Source organism: Manis pentadactyla, chromosome Y (genome assembly GCF_030020395.1).
Source record: "Manis pentadactyla isolate mManPen7 chromosome Y, mManPen7.hap1, whole genome shotgun sequence".
In the NCBI taxonomy this organism is placed as follows: Eukaryota; Metazoa; Chordata; class Mammalia; order Pholidota; family Manidae; genus Manis; species Manis pentadactyla.
Genome location: NC_080039.1, coordinates 31,425,707 through 31,452,268, shown reverse-complemented (window position 1 = coordinate 31,452,268; position 26,562 = coordinate 31,425,707). Strand labels below are relative to the sequence as shown.

General features: G+C 48.0%; 1 protein-coding gene across 1 annotated transcript in view; it reads right to left on the bottom strand.

Annotated features, from left to right (window-relative positions):
• Positions 1-26,562, bottom strand: part of LOC130682119 (protein Shroom2-like) — a 70,623-nt gene that overhangs the window by 16,308 nt on the left and 27,753 nt on the right. The window contains exons 4-6 of the mRNA XM_057496249.1: positions 19,778-19,954; positions 17,486-17,546; positions 15,858-16,381 (exon numbers count right to left, since the gene is read on the bottom strand). Coding sequence (XP_057352232.1) covers positions 15,858-16,381; positions 17,486-17,546; positions 19,778-19,954 — 762 coding nt within the window. The remainder of the gene's footprint in view (positions 1-15,857; positions 16,382-17,485; positions 17,547-19,777; positions 19,955-26,562) is intronic.

The following is a 26,562-nucleotide window of genomic DNA, read 5'->3' as shown; positions in this document are numbered from 1 at the left end:
TTCTCCAAAGAAGAAATTCATATGGCCAACAGGCACATGAAAAGGTGCTCCACATCACTAATTATCAGGGAAATGCAAATTAAAACCACAATTAGATATCACCTCACACCAGTTAGAATGGCCAACACAGAAAAGATTAGGTGGGATAGGAGTATGGTTCATGGTTAATAAACTGAGAAATTACTGGACTAAAACAGTCATCCTACCATTTGCAACAACATGGATGGAGCTGGAGGGTATTATGCTCAGTGAAATAAGTCAGACAGAGAAAGACAAGTACCAAATGATTTCCCTCATTTGTGGAGTACAGCAGTGAAGCAAAACTGAAGGAACAAAATAGCAGGAAACTTGCAGACTTCAAGAAGGAAGTAGTAGTTACTAAAGGGGATGTGTGTGGAAGGGTGGGTGGGGTAGCAGAGAGAAGAGGATTGTGGAGTATCATGATTTGTTCACATGGTGTCTGTGTGGTGTCACAGTGAAGACAGTGTGGTTCAGAGAAGACAAATAGGGACTCTGTGGCATCTTACTACACTGATGGACAGTGACTGCAGTGGGGTATGGGAGGGCGGTGACTCAATAAGAGTGAATGTAATAACCACGTTTTTCATGTGAAAGCTTCATAAGAATGCATATCAATGACACCTTAAATAAAAATAAATAAATAAATAAAATTAACACAAGAAATTTACTGCCCAGGTCCCCTCCCAGGATAGCAGCTTTTTGCTTTGAGAACATGTCAATTAAAACTATCTGCCCAGCCCCCCCAGGGTGGGCTAAGTTACTGTCTGTTTGCTGAAGAGTACAGTAAGAATCTCACTTCTCAACTTCCTGAATATTAAAATGCAATATTATCTTTAAGAAGGAATCCTTCACACATTTTACTATGTTGTTTACAGCTGGTCCTGCATGCTAAATTCATTGCCGAGGTTTCAAATTACTTTATTAGGGCTAAAGGAGAAAAAACAGCATATAGGTAGGTTAAAAAGATCTAGGCTTGCATGTTTAACACAATAAAGACATGGGCTATGCTTGACATACCTTCCTTTATCTGGGTAACATTCAAACATTCCAGGCCATTACTCCTGGCTTGTTGAGGTTTATCTGAGCAACTCATTAACTCTGGGTCTTTTTTAGTGGGCTTTCCTGGCCTTTTTCCTCTTTCCACACCTCACATACATATTTTCCGAACACTTATAAGCAATCATCCAGTTCGGCTCACCCACGTCTCTGGGACCCAACTGCAAAACAGGACTCCACCAAATCTCCCAATCCAGATATATCCTTGCTGGCCCCACCTTGTAATCAGTTATTTATATGGAAATGGACTACTTTCCTCCACCCTTGGAAACACTACTGATGTGAAGATGTACTAAGGCCAGGCAAGAGATTCTGGAAATACTGCGATTTTAACCTGCTGTTAGTGCTAATTTCCACATACATACATAAGAGCTGTCAGAAACATAGCTTCTAAATCTCAGACTCACATTGTGTGGTACTCTAAATGAAAAGGAAATGATGAGAATACACCTCACTAGTGCTCCATAACATGAACTCACAAATCTCAGAGTTAGAAAAGGTCCTTAAGATAAGCAAGATTAGTTTCTCAGGAAAGCATTTTTAAAATTTGTGTAATTTGGTTTTAAGGATGACTGACAAGTGCCTCTCTCTAAGGTTAGCAAGGGGTCAGGCATGTTCTATGTCCTGAAATGCAGTGAACAGTTAGTCCTTTACAATCTTTCACATGGGTAAAAATGCAAAACTCTTCCTGTCAAAACTCTGCTTTTCATATAAATATAAAGTATTTTGACAAGTCTCAACACACTATGATATTTTTAGGAACAGGAATGCTATATAATTGTAAATATGTATTTCCACCAATTTGGAAACCCTTAGCTCTGTTTACATAAGGAATTATGAACACACTGTATTTGTATTGTAAGATAAATTCCAATAAATTCCAACCGACATAAGCAGGTGAAGAGAGGCAACAAAGGGCCAGGCAGTTTATTTGAATGTAATCCCCAGGTGATGTTACTCGGTCTGAAACACAGGCCGGGGAAGTCACACCCAGCAGGACAGGCAGCAAGTTTTTAAAGAAGGCAGGGAGAGGGAGAACAAAGGTGTACAGTGGCATGAGGATTGGCTCGCCTAGGGTATGTGGGGGTCTCTCATTGGCATTTAGCAAGGTACTGGAAAATTACCACTAATCTTTTAGCTTGGGGGAAGGGCTCTAGTTGGGAGTGTTATCTGATCAGGCTCTGGAATGTTGCCAGACCGGAACCTGTTGGTCTCTTTGCCTTATGAGGCCTGAGCTTGTCCATCAGGTTCACCCTTCCCCTGGTGCCTCCATCCTTACAAGTATATGTGGACATTTACATATTAAATTTTTAATGTATTTTCCTTTTATTTTGTGTTGTTAGATCATTTTAGGGATAAAATGCATTAGGGAATTTAGTTTATATCATACCTATTAATTCATATTTATGCATTTAAGTTCAGAATGGTAAAAGTGTCCTAGTTTTATACTTGCTATATGAAACTAGAAGTTTTTCACCAGCTAGAAGTTGACAAAGCAGTAAAGCAACTTGATCCAGTCACATTTGAGTATTTTTAAACTGAGAAAGCAGAAATATCATTTATGTGATAAATTTTTTGAGAATGTAATATGAATCCCAGCAGCAGCACACCCATGGAGGATGGTGCAAAACCTTGTGTATTTAATTGTTTCCCTAAGAGGAATGTTGGGGCATTCCTTACATAGATGCTGCTGCTCACTTAAATGTTTTCTTTTATTTGAGGGACCTATGTGTAAGGTTGGAGGCACCCAAGAGAGGGGTGAGCATGTCAGACTCTGATGACGTGCCAAAGTCCCCGGCTGCTGCCCCCTCCCACCCTGAAAAATGTGCCTTAGGCTAGCCAATCCTCGCACCACTGTAAATCTAAGCTCTGCCTCCACCTGCCTTCTTTAAAAACTCACTGCCTGCCCTGCTGAGTACTACTTCCCCAGCCTCCATTTCCATAGACTAGGGAACATCGCCCAGGAATTGTGCTCAAATAAACTGCCTGGCCCTTTGTTGCCTCTCATTGCCTGCTTATTTCGGCTAGAACTTATCTTACACTATGGTGCTGAATCTGGACAGAAAACCTAAGAGAGAAGTGATTCTTCTGACAACAGTAGCTCATTTCCTTCCATTCGAAGCCTATGTGGACAAGCACAGTTCTTTCAGCAGGTGGATTATGCCCATCCAAACAGCCCTACATCACTTGGGCCCCAAGAGTATCATCTACAACCTCCAGGGCCCAGTGGCTTTGGACAGCAGTGCAGCAGTAGAAGCTACAGAGCCTACACCACTGGAGAAAAACGAAATGCCTCCTGCCAAGAGGAAGGAGTGGAGGAGGTGGGATGGTGGTTTACCTAATCATCATTCACCTTAAATTAGTTTCATTTTTCCCTCACCAAGTGACAGGTAGCCACCAGAGCATGGGGTACATCTTGGCCACTGTGATGCCGCGGTTCCCGTTCTTGAAGCTGAAGAATGAGCTTCACAAACACTCAAGGTAGGGGAGCAAGGTGCAGGCTTTTATTCAAAGATAAAGTGAAAGAACAGAGCTCCCAGCTTACACCAGGAGGGGACAAGAGAGTCTATAGTGGTGCATTGTCTAGGGGATTTATAGGCAGTTGAGAGACCAAGAGTTAGGGAGGTGGATCCACCAGATGGTCTCTAAGTGTTTATTTTTAAAGAGACACTAAGTTTCTTATCAATTTTCCAGACTATTTTGCAGAGTTAACATAAGAAATTTACTGTTTTGATCCTTTCTCAGAATAGCAGTTTCTTGGTTTGGGAGCACATCAGTCAAGGCTGCTTGTTCTGCTTTCAAGGTGAGCTGAGTTACTGACTTGATTAGGGCTGGAGGAGGAAAAGCAGCATCTGGGTAAAGTGAAAGATAAACTGGGCCTTTTAGCAGGCTAAAGTAAATTTTACAATATAGCCTTATTTAATTGACACAAACAAGACATGGGCTATGCTGAGGTATTTTCTTATCTGGGGGATGTTCAAACATTCCAGGCCAGGTTATTCCTGGCTTTTTAGTTTTAACTAATCTTCACTGAAGAATGCTTGTATACCTAGTTTGATATTTTACTTTACAGAATTAATGTGACTCTGTCTTTGTTTAATTGTTTAATATGGAGTTTTGGTAGGGGTCTTTTTCCGGAGGCCCTCACCCTACTCTGACTACACCTATGGTCTCTGTCTCAGCTGGGAATGTGGAGAGGCCTTGTGAAAGGAAGGGACAACACACAGCAGCAATTCACTGGAGAATTCCGCTTTATTAGGGAAAGGTGCTGGGTTATATAGGAAGGGGCATGAGCTGATTTAGGTGTCACTTCTACAGGGCTGGTGGCTATTGGCTAGGTGCTGGGATTAGGGGAGCGAGGGGTGATTGGGGTTCAGATGGCACCGGCGGGAACTGAGGACCCGGAAGAGAAGCAGGAGGTTTGCCGTCTTATGGGTGGGGGCCCTTCATTCCCCCCTTTCTCCTCTATGGGGTTGTGGATGTTGCTTTCTCTCTGCTTCCTGCTGAACGGGGGCGGAGAAGGGAGTGAGGGCTTGAGGATTGGGGGGAAAGGGTTGATAGGACTCCCCACAGTAAGGACGAGTGGATGTGGACTTCTTCAGGTTGGAAATCAGTGAAGGTTCCCTGTAACCAGAGGTCGAGGACTTGTTGATTCTAATGGTGCCAAGAGGATACGGGTGCCAGAAGTCAGGCTCTGTGGCCATTGTTTCCAGGAACAGTTTCCAGCGGAGAGAGGGGTCCATCTCAGCGTGTAGTGAGGAGGTCACGTGAGGGTGAGGGATCTTCTGTGGCTAAAAGCTGGTAGTTCCTGAGTAAAAGCTGGTTGAAAGTTTGATTAGAGATTTTACCAACTTGGGATTTGATAAACTTTACAAGGCAAGAAGAGACAGGCAAGGAGAATGATTATTATAGGGCCTGCAATGGGCCACAGCCAGGTGAGGAAGGGGCTTGTTAGTATTGAAGAGAATGGGTTGGAGCAGTAATACTGTGGGTACCGGGAGTTACCCATGTAGTGAATGGCGCAAGACCAGTAGGGACATCCCCGTAGGTGTCTGGTCATCGCCTGCAACAGGCTTGTTTTTGGTCATAGAGGAAGCAGAGGTAGGAGAATAAAGGTAGCTGCTAGTGAACACTTCGGTGGAGGGAGGAAAGTGGAGGTGAAAGGCTCGGAGCGGCCTTTCAGAGGGCAGCCTGATGTGGCAATGAGGGCAGTAATTTTTGTTTGATGCTGTGTCTAAGTCTGCCTGACTTTGAATCGCCATATAAAGGAGGCTGGGGTGGCGGGGAAGAAAATAGGAATGAGGAAAAAAAGCGAGAGAGAGCGAGGGAGCAGTAAAGGAGGAAAAAGTCATGATTTGGGTATGGATGGCAGAGGGGGTGAACGGGATTTTGGAGGAAAGTAGACAGTAAGGTCAGGAGTCTGGAGGGAGGGAGAGTCTGTAAACTTGTGAAGGTTAAGAGATCCTTTAGGTGATGTGGGGACAGAATGGTAAGGGGCGCCCCGAATGTCAGTTTATGAGCTTCCTTCTGCAAGAGCTGTCCAATGGCTAATGCCCGTAGGCAGGGGGCCCATCCCTGAACTGTGGGGTCTGATTGCTTGGAAAGATAAGCTACTGGGGCAAAGGATGGGCTATAATGTTGGCCTAGGACTCCTAGAGCTTGACTGGACCTCTCATGAATGTATAATGAGAAAGGCTTCAACAAATCAGGAAGATGGAGAGCTGGGGCTTCCACAAGGGCTTGACGGAGCTTAATGAAGGAGTGTTGGGGTGAGGATAATGGTTCTTCAGGGGGGCCCGTGCTGAGGTCATATAGGGGTCTTGCGAACAGGGAGAAGTTAGGGATCCACACTCTAAAATACCCAGCCAGGCCTAGAAAGGAAAGGATTTCTGTCTTGATTTTGGGAATGGGCAGGTCAGAGAGGAGCCGTTTTCTGTAAAAAATCTTGGGAGGAGGGGTCCAGAGGGATAGAAAAAAATGCGTCCTTGAGATCTAGGACTGAGAAGTGGGAGGCCGAGGCAGGGATCTGCGATAAAAGGGTGTATGGATTTGGAACTAAGGGATGGATGGGGATGACGGCCATGTTGACGAGGCGAAGGTCTTGGACGAGGCGGAAAGATCCGTTGGTTTTTTTAACAGCTAATATGGGGGTATTAAACGGGGAGTGAGTGGGTCTGAGGTAATTTTGTTTAAAATATCTTGAATGATGGGTTGGAGGCCTATGAGGGCTGAAGTGGTTAGGGGGTACTGGGCCTGACAGATATACTGAGAGGGGTCACGTAATTTGATAGAGGCAGGAGGACATAGAGCCACGGAGGGGCTTGTAATGTCCCAAACTTTGGGATTTACAGGGTGTATGAGGGCGGAACTGGAGCTGTCATTGGGTAGAGGGGGGTTGTCGGCTATGAGGGCCATCAGAAAGGGAGTACTGGGGGCTGTGGGAGTGGATATAGTTATGGAAACATGGAGGAGAGAAAGGATGTCCGGTCCTAGTAAGGGGATGGGACACTGGGGCATAACCAGGAAGGAGTGGGAGAAAGGTGTGGGATTGTTTTCGATTGTGCATAAAAGGGGGGGGGGGTTTAATGGGAAAATCTGTTTACCTCCTACCCCGACTATAGGAGTAATGGCAGGCGTGGTAGGGCCCCGGTATTCCCGCAACACTGAGAAGGTGGCTCCTGTGCCTAGGAGGAAGGAGATGGGGCGACCGTCTACTATTAAAGTAACCCTGGGCTCCTGTTTGGTGATGGAAATGGTCGGGCGAGAAGCCCCCGGGCCCCGTCAATCTTCTTCTGCCAGCCCCACTACGGAGAGCTTAGGATGGGGGTTGTTCGTCCAGCCTCCCCTTCGGGTGGCTGGGCAATCAGACCCCCAGTGGCCCTTTTTGTGGCATCTGGGGCATGGGGTGGTAGGAGATCTGGGGGAGGGGCACACCCTTGACCAATGTCCCTCTTGTCCGCACTTGAAACAAGCTTCTGGGGGGGCTTGTTTGTAGAAGGGCGCCCAGGTTGTGGTTTTATCAGCTGGGCCAACATTTGGAAATTGGCCTGATCAGTCTTTTGTTTACGGCGTTCTTTCTCCTCCTCACGGTTATGGAAGACTTTAAAGGCCACTGTTAGGATGTCAGTCTGTGGGGTAGCGGGGCCCTGTTCTAACTTTTTGAGTTTAGCTTTAATGTCGGGGTAGCTGTGAGCCAGGAAGTATGTCATAAGGACGTGTCTCCCGTCAGGCGTTTCTGGGTCCAGGCTGGTAACTGCAATAGGGCTTGAGGGAGTCTAAGAACTCGGAGGGAGTCTCCTCACTCCTTTGAATTATGTCTTGGAGCTTTTGAAAATTGACTACTTTACGAGCTGCCCTTTTCCTGCTATTAAGCAGGAGGCGAAGTATCTCGAGAGCTGAGACTCACGGTGGTGTTATAATCCCAGTGTGGGTCTTGTTCGGGGACAGCGGTGGGGCCAGGCCAGGGGGATAGGTGGGGTCAGTCCTGTGGGTTTTGGGGGCATGCGTTCTCATCTACACTCTTCAGGAAGGAGGGTATTGGCCAGGAGTATGAAAATGTCATGATGTGTGAGGCTGTATGACTGGAGGGTCCACTGAAACTCCCTGATATATGTCGTGGGATCAGTGGAAAAGGAACTTAGGCGTTTCTCAAGTTGGGCTAAATCTCCTAAGGAGAAAGGGACGTGAACGCGCACGATGCCTTCGGATCCTGCTACCTCCCAGAGGGGGCAATAATTTTGGGAGGCCCTCGGGACCGAGTCTGAGGGGGACTGAAGGGTTGTGGCTCAGTCTGTGGGGGAGAAACAGGTGATGGGGGCAAAGACAGAGGAGGCTCATGGGACTTAGTTAGAGGGGGGCTGAAAGGCTCAGGCTCGATCTGCAGCTGGGGGGAAGGTGAGGGGGACGAAGGCGGAGGGGGTGAGGTGGGGGAGGAGATGGTGGTGGAGGAAGGGGGAGGGGCTGTTGTAGGAGAGGAGGGGGAAGGGAGTGAACGGGAGGCTTCTGCGGGGGAGACGGCTTGCAGTCTAGGGGAACTTGGGGGGAGGCGGGGAGAGGAGGTGGAAAGCTTCGATATAGGGAATCTCCTTCCATTTTTTCAGGCGCTGGCAGTAATTAAAGAGATCGCGAGTGATGTTAGGATCAAGAGTTTCCCCTGCGGGCCGTTGGTTGTGATTGTCTAGGGGGCATGTCGGCCAATCTTGGGAGCAGTATTTACTGAGAAGTTTTGGTTTTATATCAGGCATCAGGGAGAGGGTGGCTAGATGCTTGAGCAGGCATTCAAGAGGTGAGCTTCCAGGGAGGGATGAGGAGGCTCCCATGGCTAAAGGACAGAGGAGGAGACAAACAGGGGAAGACGAACGGAGACCCTTGGACTGGGAGCAGACGGCAAGGAGACAAAGGGCGTCCCCGATGATCCTTGGGGGTCTGCGGAAACTCATATACGAGTCGGTTTCTTTGGAAGTGTGGGTCGTCACCCCGACTTCTCTAAGAAGGCAGAGTGCCAGAGTCACGAGGAACCTGGTACTAGGAGTTTTCGGCGGACGGAACAGAAGGAGGGGGGGGGAAGGGAGCGTTCTCATCCGCAAAGGAGTCCCCTCGTTTATGGCTGTTGGAGGAGGGGCCTGGGGGTCCGCCGCAGCCGTGAAGGCCTGAGGCGGGGAGAGTTCCCTCCTCGTCCCCGAGCGTCAGGGCCTTGCTGGACGATCACGGTCAATGGCACTGCGATAGCTCGGGGAAGAGCGGCCCGCTCCGGGGGAAAACTTACCCAAAGGCCAGAGAGGAGTGGGGAGTGTGAGGAGCCAGCGCCAGAAAAAGAGGACGAGGGCAAGCTGCTGCTGGTGTCGGGGAAGACGGGGCCCAGTTGGGGTGTCCCGTCTTCCGGGTTTCGGCACCAATGAAAGGAAAGGAGCGACACACAGCAGCAATTCACCGGAGAATTCCGCTTTATTGGGGAAAGGTGCTGGGTTATATAGGAAGGGGCATGGGGTGATTGTGGTGTTACTTCTACGGGGCTGGTGGCTATTGGCCAGGTGCTGGGATTAGGGGGGAGAGAGGTGATTGGGCTTCAGGTGGCACCAGCAGGAACCGAGGACCCGGAAGAGAAGCAGGGGGTTCGCCATCTTATGGGTGGGGGCCCTTCACATTGGGTTCCTGCCCAAGATCCTAGCAGCTTAAACCATTCAGATGGGCAGCTTACCACAGCCCACTTGAATAGCCTTACCCTTAAAGTCCTCTGCAGACTCTACCCACAACGTCTTTTCTTTCCCCTCTCAGAGTATCCTATTTAAGCCACTGTTGACTTTTGCACAAACTGGCCACCCACCTGACGACACCTGAGGTCACATGAACCAAACGTTATTTGGTTTTTTTTTTTTTGTAATTTTTTATCAAGGTATTATTGATAGACACTCTTATGAAGGTTTCACATTCACATGAAAAAACCATGTGGTTACTACACTTGTCCATATTATCAAGTCCCCACCCATACCCCAGTGCAGTCACTGTCCATCAGCACAGCAAGATGCCACAGATCAACTGTGTGCCTTCTCTGTCCTACGCTGTTCTCCCGGTGATGCCCCCACACAATGCCTACTATGAATGGTTTTGTTTTAATAGTCTGGCGCAGGAAAAACCTCCCAAAGGCAGGCGGGGGCTAGTAAAAATGGAAACATTTTGTGTAAATTCTGATTACTAGAACTGAAAAGGAAAAGAACGGAAGCTCATCAAAGGAAGAAGGGAACTTAAGGAAGCAGGGAGGAGGAGGGGATTTAAGGGCTCCTTGGCGCTACATTTAAGTTCTCGTGATAGTTCTAAGAATGATGTGTTATCAGCTCCCAAGAATTCCAAGATGCTGTGGAAGGACAGAAGAAATAAAGCTCTCGCAAGCTCTGAGAGCTTTCGGGAATGCAATCAACTGGAAGATCACTCAATGTTGTAAGTCGAACTAACGCGAGTTAGCCATCTTTACGTAAAAGGGGTGGAGCAGAGAGAACATAAGAGGAATATGCAAAACTGATATGCTGGACCAAAGGAGGAAAGCTCCGGTTTCTCGGTTCGCTTCTGGCATGAGTGAGCTTGAGCAGGTCCACCAGCAGGTAAGCAGAAATGTGCCTTCTGGGCTGTTTGTGTGCTCCCCCTTTTCTGCTTAAGGTAGCCTATGGCATAATGGAAACTAGACGTCTTGAAGGAAACTGTGGCTTGAGGTGAGTGGGAGTCTAGGCGGTGAGAAAACCCTATTAAGCTTGTGCAGAGGCGGCGGCAGTATTTCCGGCTTTCACTGTTACTAGGGACAGGCTCGACTCAGGTATCTTACCCGGCTGCCCACAGTGGCGGCTTCTGTATGTGTGCGCGTGCAGTCTCCCAGAGGTGCACGTGTGCTGCGATAACTAATTAGTAAATGGATGGAAGTACGCGAAAGGGTACGAGAGGCTTGGTTGTCATTGGTCGGCCTTGATTAAAGCTTGGAAGTGTTGGTGTGCGCATGAGAGTAGTTGGCAGCCACGGAATGTGAGAGCGTCGGGAAGGAGTGAGGCCGTCTCTTAGCGGTAATGGCGGCGGCCGCTTTGTTCAGGCTGTTTGGCTGTGCCTCGCTGTTGTCAGGTAACAAGCCTCAGGCCCACCCGATCTGGGTCGGTGGGAGCGGGGCCGCCGAATGACTGACTACAAAATAAACTATGAAACGGTTATTTAGTTTTGTCTCGCGGGCCTTCTGCCTCCTTGTAATAGCCGGGTGCTGCCGATTACGAGGCTGCGTTTCGGTAGTGGAAAGTTTTGTGATGCAGGAGAGCCGGAAGAGTCACTAGAGGAGGGAACAATGGCCTCTGTGTGCCTCCCTTTACCGGTGACTGGGGGTAATGGAAGCTGGACGCAGGCTCGAAGACTTGGGAAGTTAGGAAGCTAGTACTGCCCTACTCCCTCTCCTAAATCAGTGAAGTCGCGGGATGACTGTTTAGCCGTGGGCCGTGCGTATTTGGGGAGTGGTACAATGTGGTCTTCATGTCCTTCTGTTAATCGTTCAACTTTGGGGTTAACGAGACGAAAAGTGCTCGGACAGTGGATCAGCTGAGTAGATAAGGTTTTTGTTACTGACTTTATTGTGCCTAAGGAGACATACCTTGAAATAGTCAAAGCTAAGGATTTCCCTAATTAAGTAGAATACATTTTTCACCAAAATACTGGGAACGGGGGAAAGGTTTCGTAGCTTGAGAAGCCAGGAGAGCTCTATTTCAGTTTTCTGTATTTTCTCCAGAGAAACTATAAATTAGTCATTTTGACACTTTCAAGGCACACCTTATGTCTTCCACGTTTAGTAAAAGGAATTTATGGAGCTGGAGCATAACTTTTTACACAAACTGACAAACTCCTAAATTGTGAAAGAATCTTAGTGACACTAATTGTTCCTACATTTTAGTTACATGTATATTTAAGGGACTTTATAGATTTCACCACTTGTTATATGAAGATGTTTTCCTGCTAATGAATTCTGTTAAAGCCTGCAATTTTCTGAGACTTGATGTGTTTAAAGAAGCACAAAAGTTGAAAATGTATCTAGAGCAAAGGTATTCACACTTGTAAAATTTTCTGTGCAAATGGAATCCGTTTAAACTCTCGAAAAACTACACAACATGGCTCTCTAGAATTAAGTAGTGAACAAATTCCTCCAGGAAAAGTTGTGATAACTCAGATTTAATGCATTAGTTGACCCTGGGTGTAATTTGGTAGCATTGTCTTGAACTTTTACTCTAGTGTTTATAAATGTACCATTTAGTGACACTGCTCTTTGGTCTTCGTGGTTTTCTTTTTTTAATCATTAATCTACAATTACACGAAGAACATTATGTTTACTAGGCTTACCCCCCTTTACCAAGTCTCCCCACCCACCCCATTACAGTCACTGTCCATCAGTGTAGAAGATGCTGTAGAATCACTACTTGTCTTCACTGTTGCACAGCTCTCCCCATGGCCCCCCGGTACATTATACATGCTAATTTAATGCCTCCTTTCTTTTTCCCCACCCTTAACCTTCCCTTCCTACCCATCCTCCCCAGTCCCTTTTTACCTTTGGTAACTGCTAGTTCATTCTTGGGTTCTGTGAGGCTGCTGCTGTTTTGTTCCTTCAGTTTTTCTTTGTTCTTATACTCTACATATGAGTGAAATCGTTTGATACTTGTCTTTCTCTGCCTGGCATATTACACTGAGCATAATACCCTCTAGCTCCATCCATGTCATTGCAAATGGTAGGATTTGGTTTCTTGTTATGGCTGAATAATATTGCATTGTGTATATGTACCACATCTTCTTTATCCATTCATGTACTGAGGGACATTTAGGTTGCTTCCATTTCTGGGCTACTGTAAATACTGCTGTGATAAACATAGGTGTGCATCTGCTTGTGGTGAAACTGCCCAATATCTGCTTGTTAAACAAAGAATTTCAGGTGGCTGGATGACATGGTCATGGAGAGTGGGCTTGGTGGGGGTGCCTGGCAGGAGGCAAGTGTGTAGTGCCTTATCTCAACCCTGAGGTGGCTGTACAAGGTTAGGCAGTGTCCTGGCATTCTGCGCCTCCCAAAGCAAACACCCTAAGTGCCACAAATGAAGGCAAGGCAGGACCAAGGGCATGGCAGGACCATGTCTCTGCCCTTTAATTCTTTGTCGTGGCAGTGACAAGGATTGAGTAAATTAGGCAATGCTCCCCCAACTTTACCATCCCAATACACTAAACTTCAGGAGAAGCTCCAGCATCTTATCCAAGAAGGAAAAAAAGCACAAGACCCTCTCCTGTCCTTTGCATGCTCAAAAACCCTGATCACATACTGCTGGCTTCAGTCGGCTGGTATTTGGGTCTTCTGCCTGGCAGGGCTGGCACACACCCACTGGTGCCTGTAGAAATGACTGACAGGGAAGGAAGATGGAAAAAACAAATAGAGGGGACCAAATCCTCCACTCTTTCCCAAGGTTGACACGGCTTTCCCAAGTGTCTCTTCCTGGTCTTGTTAAACATAAATGGTTCCTCCTCTTGAAAAGCATCCAGACTTCCCCATTAACAAACTTTCTGAACTTTTACATCACAATACACAAAACACAGTGGATTAGGCAGACCTTACCTACCAGATCCCATCAATTCTTACCCAAAAGGCAGGACCCAAGGGACCAAGGAGGTGTGCCAAGCCCTGGCCTACCTCTCATGGCATGGTTCCCTCCAGGTAAGGCACCTGAGGGCTGGCAGAGCCCAGCCCCCAGCATGGAACAGTCCAACCAGCTCTGCTCACACTCCCGCTGCCCAGGAAGCCATTCAGCCCGCATGCCCTTCAGGGCCTGATAAACCACACAAGCCACACAGGAGGGTCTCAAACACAGAACTTCAACCTGATGGTGGTGATAATGCCCAAACAGCCCCGAACGGTCCTGGCTCTCCAGGTCCCACATGCCCAAACAGGAACAGGCCTCCAGGAAAACTGACACCACCTATGGGAAGGAACACATCTCTGTCACTGCCAGAGACTCAGGTTGCTGTTGGCCATTCTGTAGGAAAAACAAAGCTACCTCAGAGGTTTAAATGTGTCCTAGCTTTAGGACAGGAGTTGACATGTTCTTGTTTTGAATGGTTGGACAGCCCAAAAGGCCCCTCATGGTGGGGAGGTTGCACTTTTCCTCTGTACCCCTGCTGCAAGCTAGCACCTGGCACAAAGGGCCGCTAGGGACTGCCTGCCATACTTGGGACATGAGGCACATGGACATGCAGCGGCTCTGCACCCTGGCCAGCCCCTAAGCAGCCAGAGTGTGGCTCTCAGAGCCAAATGGCAAGAGGGGGACAAGGAAGCTAGTCAGCAGACATCAGGGCAAGAAGACCATCTCTGAGCAGTGCCCAATGACAGGCAGGTTTGGAGGCCCCGTGCTGGGCACATTCTACTTGGTAACCTGTTGGTAGCAGGTTGTGGGTACAGAGCTAGGCTGGGACTCTCACTGAGCACTGGTCTTGTCTGTCTCATCTGCCATCGGGATTCCACGCTGTCATACCAGGACTGACTGATACCACACGCCCTGGGGAACACTAATTCAGTACATCATAAGCAACTTTCTTGGCAGCAACCTATGTAGGTGGCATGGCCACTATCTGACTACTGCGCTCCCAGGAAAGAGAGAGAGCAACGATCGGAATTTAGGCCCTCTATGGGGGCTTACACGGCGGGGGACAGACATGGTTCAGAGACAACCCTTGCTGTCCCAAGTGATGGGCTGAATGAAAACACTGAACAATGTGGACACCTGAAGAGGGGCCCCCTTAGCATCATCAGTAAGAACTGTCACTGGTTTTTAGAATCCCTCTCAAACTCACAGAAAAGACAGAGAAATCAACCAACACTGGCTACAGGCAAGAAAAAAATGAAAACTACCACCCACCTCCTAGAGCCATAGGTCATAAGCACCATGCAAGCACACGCCGCTTTCTCCACGGAGCCCGCTGTGCTCAGACTAGCCCAAGAATGGAGGGCCCGCGTGCTCGCGACAGTACCATATACATGGCCCACCACACAGACCGCGGGACTGCTTTTCCCTCCTTTCAGAACATACAAGTGGTCCCGAATGAAAGGGCAGTTCTGTGATATCTGCGTTGTGAATGACACAAGCCCAGGCCTGGCCCGCAGATGAAGCTGTGGTGGCGATGCTCCAGAGCATCAGTAATGTCCTCTCTCCACTGAGTTAATCTGGAAGGAAAAAAAGTTTGAACCTCTAGGAAGGGAGGTTCAACAGAATTTTCTGTGATGGGAGATGAACAGCCACGGTCTGCTGTGTCATCCACAGTGGCTGTCACTAGCCACATGTGGAGCAACCAAGCAGTGGATTTGTTCTGATTTTCATCATATTTATACACCCGCATGAGACTGGTGGCTATTACACTAGATAATGCTGACATTTGGAGCCAGGTAATTCCTTGATGCAGGGCCGTCCTGTGCACTGTGGGGTGCTGAGCAGAGCTGGTCTGCACCCCCAGCTACCAAGGCAACACCCTCTCCAGCTGAGACACCCCAAACTGACATGGCCTAAATTCCACTGGTTGCCTCAATTGCCCTCTCCCAGGTTGAGAACCACCGCTCTAGACAATGAGATGGAAATTCTCCACTTCTCTCATTCCTCAGTTCTTCAAAAGCACTCGGGGAAAAGGGAGAAACAGTAACCAGCCAGCACTCTTGACTGGCCAGTTCCTGCCCAGAGACATTTATCCACACCTGAATGGGCACAACAGACAAGGCCATGCGGAATTCTGGTAACAGCGCTGTGCAAAGTGATTGGTTTTACTTCTGCTTTCATAAAACGCATATGCCAGCTTAGCTTTCTCACACAGAGAGACCTAGGAAGGAAGTATGAAAGTGCTGGCCGTTATGATTTCACCTGAACGTCTCATGCTTCAGTAAGATCTGATTCCAATTACGGATAGGAGGTGCTCAGGGAAAGCCCAGCCCTGGCGTGCAGGTGCCTGTGGCTAATGCAGATATAAATGCTGGGCTTGAAGAGGACGGGGGACGGTCTGCCTTCTCCTTCCCATCCCCCTGGCTCCCTGGGGGACAGGACAGCTCCCCCAACAGGTTAAAAATACAACTGACCCCTGGAGCTGTGGGTTCCTACAGAGTGAGTCCCCAGGACAACTCAAAATGTAACATGTGGAGCTGAAGCAAGGAGCCAGTCGTAATCCACCCAGGAAAGATGCCCCAAGGCCTCCACAGCCGGAAGGGAGCTCACGAAAGGGAAAATGCATAAGGCCACCATCCAGGGAGGTACCTTGTGGGGCTGTCATCCTGGATGAGGAGGGGAGGTTTGTCCGTCAGCTTCTGGGGGGCAAACTGAGGAGAAGGGGAGCGAGAGGTCTCCATCGCGGATGTCTGCAGGGGCTGGAACTTGGAAGGAAGTCGGGTTTCCCGCTTAGGACAGGTCGCTGGCTCATCTACATGGTGCCCGTTGGGCTCGGCCGCAGCCTCCGGACCGTCCGCAGGCTGGATGCCGCTGGGCTCCGCCGAGGCACAGGGGCTGAGGGAGAGGGACAGTTGGTCCGCACACCCCTGCAGGGTCCCAGACGCCAGTGCAGGGAGGGGCCTGCTGGGGGCACCCGGGTGCGTGACCGCAGGTACAGGGCCAGCCGGGCCCCAGCACTGCCCTGGCTCCCGCGTACGAGGCGGCAGCCTGCGGGGAGCTGGCCTCTTGCTGAGCAGCGTGGGGCTCCCGGGCCGTGGGTCCTGCCCCCGGGTGTTCAGGGCCAAAGGGGTGCTCGGTGCCTGTGGTCCCGGGCACAGTGGGCATCTGCCTGTCTAGAGGAAGAATGAACAAAAATGAGCAAATGGTTCCAATTAATATCTTCATCCCAAACAGGTTGACCCAGATCTTGATCATCTCCTGAAATCATCTTAATGAATTAAATTCACATAATTTTCCCCTACCTGTCCCCACCACAATTCCTATCAAAGGTATCAAATCCAAACACACAATGGATGACATCCGGCTACATGCTGGCATGTCACAACAATAGGACATGAAGATACACATGTACAGAAATACACAGGACTGCATTTTGAGGCAAAAGACATTTATAAACTCTGAAAAACAATGAAAAGTCTCATTTATGGCTATATTCAGAAATGTTTACTTCAGATTGCAACAATATTTTTCTGTGGCTTAGTTCTGGAAATTGCCTTGTGGAAAAGGATAGAACTTTCTAAGATGGTGCACAAATCACTTTTTAATAAAACCTTGAAAATCAGTAGTGTATTATTACCAATGGCAAAAACATACTTTCTTTTGGAAGCTGCAGTCTTTTGGAAGAGGACCTTTCCATCCTCTTGTGTTTTATTAGCTCTATTTCTACCTTTCTGTTACACACACATATACATGCATTTATGCATATACACACGCACACAAACATCCCTGCAAAACAAATATGCATATGCATGATTTACATGCATGTCTCTGTGCCACAGCCAGAGCACACGGGCTAACAACTGTCAAACTTGCAGCCTATCAGCCCACTGTACCTCTGACAATACACTGCTTCTTCTCACCGAGTAAAGAAAGGGAGCCTCGGACCAACTCTTCCATTTGTGGAAGAGCTGATTCCTGCTGGGCAGACCACCTCTGAGTTAAGGGGTACTAACACGGCAGCAAACGGAGACCACTTCCTCATGGTACTTGTGCTTTATACCCAACAAGCCAGACAGCAGACCCTCCCTGACACCTGCACCGCAGCCTCATTCTAGCACTGCTGGGGCCCAGGAGAGGCCTGGCCACTTGGGACACGATTGCAGTTGGGTATCACAGACCTACGGGCCACTGGGCACTGTGAGGACAGCGCCCTGTGCGAGTCCCTCTGCTACGTCCTCAGATGATCCTCTCCAGGTGCAATGAATGCTCCACAGTACCCAGACCATGCCCGATTCCCTCTGCTTCCCCTTGTCAGCCAGCTGGGCCTCACTCCCTGCCCTGTACCACCCCAGCACAGAGAGAGCAGACCCCTCCCCAAAGCAGAAGCTGCAGGTTCTCAGCACCTACGCGAGGACAGACAGCTCAAGCCCCACTGGGACCCTGACAGAGGGCAGGTTTGTTCTCTGCTTCAGGGAGGCGTCCGCACAGAGAACAAGCTGTAACAAAACAGCCAAGGGTGAGAGCTGAAGGAAACATTAACCCAGCTCAAGGAAGTTGGATTTTAAAAAATGTATTAGATACATTCTAAGAAAAACTAAAGCATAAAACTTGAACACAGCAATGGATGGCTTAGAGAAACACAGTCAAGCAGGTGTCTGGTTACAAAATACAGAAGGACACTTAAACACTGTCAAATTGACCACACATGCTGAGAAGTGTAACTCCTGGCTCACGTGTTCCGTCACAAACTAAGCCTTTTGGCCTGCAGGAAGGAACGAATGCCTGGTGTCCCTTCCACTGAAGCCTCTCCTGAGAGTAAAACCTAACTCACAACAATTCATGAAGGCCTCCCCAATATTCATTTCAAACACTTGAGATACACTGGAACTTTTTTTCTATTAAAACTCCTGAAATCTAGCACCGACAGACCCACGCACAAGTGCCACATTCCTGTTATTTAATAAATATTCACCACCTCACAGAAATGGAGAATTGGCTATAATTTATATGCTAAAATCTAAGTGCCTTTGGCCACCTGGAATCAGATTTTAATATATTAACTTGAAAGGAGCTGTATGGCTGAGACCCAGCCAGACACAGACAGGAACTCATCTGTGGGGTCGGGGGTGGGGGGTGCCCTGAGGAGATAATGACTCAGGCCAAAGGCACCCCCAGGTCTTTCGCATCTTCCTAGTGGGGCATCCTTTGCAGGACCGGGGGGCAGCCTGATCTCCAGGCAAGTCGTGTGTGCTGTGTGATCCCTTCTAGAACCACAGCTGGCCATCCTCCATCCCAACATCTAACTTTAGTCAGCTTTACATACACACAATTTCTGGACCAAATTTGATCCCTAGCCCCTTATTTTTTTCTTGATGTGTTCCCGACCACCAAACCCGTAAACTCAAAGCCATAAAGAACCACTAATTTGTTTGAATAAATTTTTATTGCAATAAAGTTGATATACAATATTACGTGGCTTACAGATGTACCTTAGTGACCCCATAACTGCATACATTACTAGATGTTTGCCCACTGATTGTTCTTTTTTCCCCCAGTAATTGGTTTTTATTGTTGTAGGTAGTAAGAATTCAGGAAATCACAGAAAAGGGGTCCAAAAATGGGAATCTCTGATTCTGCTGGAGTCATATGCAATCTAATAGGTTTGAACTGACAACTTTGTGGATAAAGTGGATCATGTGTTCATGTTTATGTGTATTGTGCATGTTGTATGTGTGCCTGTGTGTATGTACTCCTTTTTTTAATTTTCAAGCATAAAGTTAACGGTGATAGGAAAATCCAGCAAGAAAATAAGGAGACTGAAGGACTTTACCAGCCAGAGCAACAGAGCACCTCCTGCAGGTGCTCATGGGTACATATACATTAGAGCAGTGAGGTCCCCGTGCAAGGGAAACCAGAAGGCAGCCGCCGTCCCGAGTCGCAGCACGTGAAGGTTAGATTGCTCATGCTCACGCGGGACGCGGTGACAACAGGTTCCACGGAGCAGGGAGGACGTGCTGGCTCTCAGCAGCTGAGGCTCCTGGAGACCTGCAGCCCCCCCGCCCCCACCAGGGCTGGAGCCCAGTGGTCCTCCTGCTTTCATTCGACTGGCCACTTGGAAGGAAGTGGGGAATGCAAGGTGGGCAATAGGATTGCAAAACAAAACAAATCTAATCCAAAGAGGAAAGGCCATGCTACAGGCTGCTCAGTTGCACAGACATCCTGTAATAGGATAGAACCCTGATAAAAAAAAAATACACACACACACACACGTATACACACGTGTGTACACAAATATATAACATATGTATGAAGTATGATACATATTAAATGTCATATATAACAAATATGTGATATATAACAATGTTAATATACATCATATATATGTCAAATGCTCTCGAAATCCCATCAACCCTGCTCTTATTCCAATCCACATTTTGATCTTGGCAGAGACAGCCAGCCCCGTGTCTCACTGAGGTTTCCACGTCTGAGAGGTGGAGGCTTATTTCTAGATCCCACCTGTTCTGTTCATGTCGAGCCCTGTGATGTCCCTGGGCTCATTTCTGGCTCACCTTTCTGCCTGCTGCCTCCACATCTTTGGCACAGCTGGCTCCTTAGCACACAGGCCCTCGGCTCTGCCGGCACTGCTGCCTCCCACCTCCAGGTCGCCCCTGGCCCACAGGCCTGGTCTCTCTGCAGCCCCTGTATTGTTCCCTGTCTCCGCACTCTCATGGCTGGGCTGGGCGCCTCTGCGGAGGGCCGGGAGCCGGCTATCTTCTGGGCCTTGCAGGCAAATACCATGGGCACTACATCATGGTCTCCCCTGCACGTCCATCAGACATACAATGCCAATTTTGATCACAGTGTAGAATGGTAAGGGAAGCTGTGGGGTTTTTTTTTGTGTGTTTGTTTTGGAGATGCAGGCAGTTAGATTTCCTGTGAAATCATTGTTCACAGGAACTTTCCCCACACAACTAAACATTTCTGGACTTCTCTGTAATCACTGGTTCCCTGCTGCTTTGTAAATGAGGTTAATAATTATCTTCATCAGGGAAGAGAAGAAAATTTCTGCCTCTTTTGGATGACGTGAGCAACACACACTACAGGATCCTCCTTTCCTTCCCAACTCCCCATGGAGCTGGTGACTGCACTCTGAAGGTATGAAGAGAATGTTAAGGGAGAGAATAGGAGAGACTTCATTTACACCAGGGAGGGTCTGCTGAGGCATTAAAGCTCTGATTTTATAACCCTCCCGGTCCCCTTTTGGCTGCTAGTGGGAGCAGTGGTCTCTTGTGCCCATCTTTGTGTGAACCAGAGTGGAGATCCACTAACCGTCATTTCACGTCATTACAATTAGAAGGAAATCAGATCTGAGTCACTGTGGTAATTATTTCATTACAGCAGATGCTTCACTTTAACTTGTAGTAATTTTAGGAGCATGTACGTTGTGTAACTTTTACTAGGTGTGCTCTACTGTTGATGAAAACTGAAGAACTACAAATGTTAGGGCACAGGTAATAAGTAACATGAATTTGGCTTCATCTTAATTCTCTGTCCCCTATACCAACACACTCTTCTCCTGAGCTAGTTATATATATTTTTTAAATGTAGGACTGAATGCCTAGAAATCTAGCTACGGACGAAGTGGTTTTCACAGCACAGCACGTCCTTGGCCCTTTCTTCCCCTCACCCCACCACAGTGTCATCAAGCACCGGTCACATGCCATCAGGTCACCGACTTGCGGGTCACAAGCCTGTCCGAGTACACTGCCGCTGCCCCTGCTCCACGGCCATCGGCACCACCCTGCTTGGAACCCTTGCAAGCGACCCAGAGTTCTTGTCTGCAAGCATGGCCAAGTTTGTGCTAAAATTATTTAAAACTGCAAATCAAACCAGACCGCAATTACAGTGGACAAACACCGCATTTCAACAAAGTAGAGAGTGAATCCCTTTACAGCCTTTGCACATTCACTCTTCTGAAGGCAAAGCCATGGTGTGGTGGCTTGCCCAGTGTTAAGAAGTGTTCCGTGTGAGGGGTGACCCACAGTGGGCACTTCTAACCTTCCTCTCTCCTCAGTTACTGAGTCACAAACATGCACACATTTTAGTCACAATCAGCATGAGAAAGAGACACGCATAATCCTCCCCCCAACCAGTCTCCCCCCCCACCCCCGCCCCGCTCCCCGGAGCCACCCGCCACCCCTCAGGCACCCTCGTTCCTCTACCACGCGTCAGGTCAGGCCCTTCCCAGTCACGCACGCCTCTCGGCTCCCACATCTCCACTTTGATTCGCACTCTTCAGAATCCACCCCAATGACACCATTCCTGTTCTTTAAGATCCAAATGAAGTGCAACCTTTTCCATGAAGCCTTTCCTGGGCCTGTTGACAAAGCTAAGTCTTTCTTCTTCTGAACCTCCACAAGGACTTCACATAAGTCCCCAGATTGCACTGAATTCATCTGTGTTATTTTTGTTTCATGTTGCTCCCCCTGGCCGGACTGATGGCACCCATTCTGTCTGGTCTACCCCTGTGTTTCAGGGCCTAACAGCACCTGGCACACAGCAGCTTTAGGCAAAAGCTCCATGATAAACAGCAAGGAAGGGAGGAGGGGATGGGAAGGGAGTGGGGATGGGAAGGGAAGAGGGGGAAGGGGAGAGGGGGAAGGGGAGAGGGGGATGGGAAGGGGGGGACGGGAAGGGAGGGGGTATAGGAAGGGGGAGGGGGTATGGGAAGGGAGGAGGGGGACAGGGAGGAGGGGGATGGGAAGGGGGTATGGGAAGGGAGGGGGGATGGGAAGGGGGGTATGGGAAGGGAGGAGGGGGACAGGGAGGGGGTGGGAAGGGGTGAGGGGGGACGGGAAGGGAGGGGGGATGGAAAGGGGGAGAGGGGAAGGGAGGAGGGGGATGGGAAGGGGGGACGGGAAGGGAGGGGGTATAGGAAGGGGGAGGGGGTATGGGAAGGGGGAGGGGGCATGGGAAGGGGGAGGGGGTATGGGAAGGGGGAGGGGGCATGGGAAGGGGGAGGGGGCATGGGAAGGGGGAGGGGGTATGGGAAGGGGGAGGGGGCATGGGAAGGGGGAGGGGGTATGGGAAGGGGGAGGGGGTATGGGAAGGGGGAGGGGGCATGGGAAGGGAGGAGGGGGACAGGGAGGGGGTGGGAAGGGGTGAGGGGGGACGGGAAGGAAGGGGGGATGGAAAGGGGGACAGGAAGGGAAGAGGGGGAATGGGAGAGGGGGATGGGAAGGGGGGACGAGAAGGGAGGGGGTATAGGAAGGGGGAGGGGGATGGGAAGGGAGGAGTGGGGAAAGGAAAGGAGGAGGGGGGACAGGAAGGGAGGACAGGAAGGCAAGGCTCACAGATTCTCCTGGGCCTTCCGACTACCTGCATCACAGCCATTTACACTTCCATTATGGATTGAATGTCTGGACCCCATCCCCCACTAAAAAAAAAACCTGTGTGAAATCCTAACCCCCAATGGGATATAATCAGGTGTTAGGACCTTTGGGAGTTGAGCAGGTCATGAAGGTGGAGCCTCATGATGGAATGAGTGTGCAGATGAGAGATAGCTTACTCCCCTTTGATGCTCTCCACCCTGTGAGCAAGACAACGAGCCATCTGCAAGCAGCAACTGGGTCTCAGCAGGACCCTAACTGGCTGGTACCTTCATCTGGGACTTCTGCTCAAATGTGAGCTGTTTAAACCCCTATTCTATGGTAACTTGTTAATACAGTGTTATGCCTAACAAAAGAGAGAAAGCTCTTTCCAGAGAGACTCTGGCCCTGACTTCACAGGCTCCATGGCACCTAACTCATGCAAACACAATTCTGTAACCAGTAAGAGGACATACTGATGTCACTCGAAGACTTGTCCACTGAGCATAGTTCCTCTGATCTAGTGATAATCAAAACGTAGGACAAACACACACACACACACCCATAAAAGTCCAGGGTGCTGCAGCTGCCAGCCCTGGGAGATGATTCTGGGCCCCCACTTTGTCATCAATGGTGGTGGACAGCCCATCTCCACTCCTGACTCTCTCCCTCCAATGTACCATCACATGGGCAACTACTGTAGAAACAGATCCGACCGAGATTCAGTTACATTCACTTGCCCATTAGGGCAATTTGAAATAAGTAAATTTTTCCATAAAATGATGAGAACAATAAAAACATTAACAGGTTATATATGATTAGCCCTTTTACTCTTTGGGATGTGATTATATCTATGGTTATATGGCCTCTTTATTTTATTTGTATATATTTATACCCTGAATGGTCAGATGTTTCAAGGTGGCTTACCAAAAGAAAACAAAAGGAGCAGGAAATTGAACATTAAAAACATCCCAAGAGAAAATATAAAGAAAAAGTAGAAAGACCCAAGCATGGGAAAGAGCCCAGTGAGCAGACCCCAGAACGTATGGGGTTTCGGTAGTTGTGCTTCAGCGGTGACCATGGGATTCCTATTGCCCTAAGCAGAGGAGGAGGAAGGACAGGCTGGTGTTACTGGGAAGCTGGGTGTGTCTTGATTCCTGAGCACAGACAGGTGGCCTCCCCATGCAGAGGACAGCACCATGCTGCCCCCTCGCCCGTGAACAGCCTGAAGCCCCCAGTGCCTCAGGGAGCTGCCCCATAACCCAAGCTGGCATTTAGATAGTCCTCTGACTCCTGCTTTCTCTCCATAATGCCACTTCTTGGGTGCTCATCCAAAACACCTGGCTTCTCCTCTCCCCTAGCATTTTCATCTTTGCAAAACGCTGTAGAGTATTTCAGATGGTGGTCTACACCTCACAGTGAATTCATGCCCACAGAGCCTCTGGTAGTTATGTGTTCTTTCTGCAGTGCAAAATATTGACAGCACATACAAGTACTAGGAGCCAGCAGCCACCAGAACACAAATGCACTGCACAAAGCCATCTGGCGAGGGTGATGATGTGACAATTAAACACGTGTTGTAGAAATCTTGCCCTAATCAGCCATGAATGTCTGAAAAGCACACAACACACTTTGGGCATCTACTTGTAATCTAACAAACATCAAGCAAGGCTTCCTCACCAGGAAAAAACAAGATGTGAACAGTAATGCAGAAAAGAAAATATGTAGATGGCTAGACAACAAAGACAATTTTGCTTGTCACAGAGGAAGTGCAAGCTAAAACTGAAATGACTTTTTTGCCTATCACACAATATGTGTGATAATGCCTATCTTAGATATCTCAGATGGACAAAGTTTTGGGAGAATGAGCACTGTCCAAGGTGGTTGGGGGGAGGGTATGAACAGTACACACTTTATGGAGGGCACCTGGGGATATTTCCCAAAAGCCTGCTGAGCAAATCCGTGTCTAGAATTTAATCCTAAAGAAAATGAGCACATAAGAGCACAAATATTTCACGACCAGATGTTCATGGCAGTGTTATTATTTGTGAAACTGGATGCAATTCTAAAAGTCTGTAATCTCTCTACTGGGCAGTTCAGTCTTAGGATGCCATGCAGCTTATGTATAATATGCACAGTGTGGTCCCATGTGTAAAGATTAACACTGTTCTGAAAAAAGAACTGAAGTGGATACACACCTGTTTCACAGCTTCTTTGGACAGTGAGGGAGATTTTTAGTATCTCCATTCTGCTTTCCAGTACTTCCCTAAATTTTCAATAGTGTTTTAGCTAGTTAAACTTACTTAAAAAGAGGAAATGTTATTAGCTGTATGCCACAACCTAGGAAGCTGCACCACCTCCAGATTAGAATGAATACCAGTTCTCAAAAAGATATGTCAAGCTTATAAAACAAGGAGCCACTTGAATTTGAGGCAATTCTTTGGTAAAAGAGATAGAACTATAGTTAGAATAGCGTATCATCTTCATAAATTAAGAGAATAATTTGCTTCAGCTGCCACAACTGCACATGACCCCAAATACTGAAAACTCCACACCTCAGATAGTCTAATTATTGTTGCTCAGCCAAACCACATTTAGAAATGGATTATTTCCCCCAATAGGTTTCAAATGTTTATTGCACAAAGAAATACATATCCTTTATTACTACATAAATGCCATTGCATATGTCTATGTATATGGATGTATATGTAATACACACATGTGCATGCACATGTGTATGAGCATTTAGAATCTTCCTAGAATTTCTAATTATGCAATCTTTCATGGCCTCCACTTATGTTGACAGCTTCACTGGCTGGACGTTTTAACAAAGTCATTAAATAACAGATTTTATGTACATTGTATCCAATAGAATTTGCTGTCAGCAGCTGACTCAGTGAGGCTTTATTCAGCACAGAAAACCTAAGTAGGTTTAACTGCCAAGGCCGCTACCATGGTATCAATCAAGCTCTGTGGGCAGAAAGCAGAGTCTGCTGACAAGAGCCCATTTTATTTGTAAACGCATCTCAAAAATAACACACATGTGTCTCTCTCATGTTAACATGTTTTCACATGAACCATGATAGCAAATGAGTAAAACACATAACCCATGGATCTGGATGTGTGATTTTAAGGGAATTCAAGTCCCTGGCTTCTCTCCCTGAGAATCCAAAACCAATATGGCTAAGAAAGACCTTAGGACTCAATTTTTTTAGAATGCAATTTAACCAAACTCCATTTTTAAAGGACAGTAAAGGAGGGCCAGAAAAGTTATGCAGCCTGCAAGTCATCCCCACACAGGCCTTTTGACACATGTCCCCAAGTTGCTTAACCCCAAGTGCAAGTTCCGGGCATTGCACCTCTCTGGGAGCCCACATTGTCACCTCTTCTCTGCATTGTCAGCACACTGGACTTGGGGTGGGAAAGTCAATGAGAGGATAGGTTTCACTTTGTGACCAGTCGACATTCAGGCTGTACTTTCTTGTAAGACCTTTCCACATCAGAGGATGTACAAATTAGCAGGAACCCTCCAGATAAAAAGCCAGTCATGTCACATGAACGGGTTCTCCATGAAAAGGCTGTGCGAATTCAATTTCTTAGGCCCCAGCATGCTGCCTGTAGAATCAACATACCTGTATCATAAGGCCCAAGATACAGATGTGAAAAGATTTTGTGAATACATAAACTATTTTAGAAGTATTTTTTAAAGGACAAAGCTAAATGACTGTAGGATCTGTTCAGACATCCAGGGATGTGTCTAAGCCTCCCAGCAATGATGACTATGTAACCCGCTGGAAAAAGAGCCAGTTAGGAAACATGCTTCTGTCCAGCAACCAGGGAAAGACGAGTTGATCTGGAAGACAGAAGACACCAGCTCACGTCTACTTCCCCACTTTGATCTTCTTGAATGCCAATGCAATCAAGAGATAAAGAACTAAAGGTTCTGAGAGTAAAGCAGATGCCACCAAAAGCCATAGGAACTACTA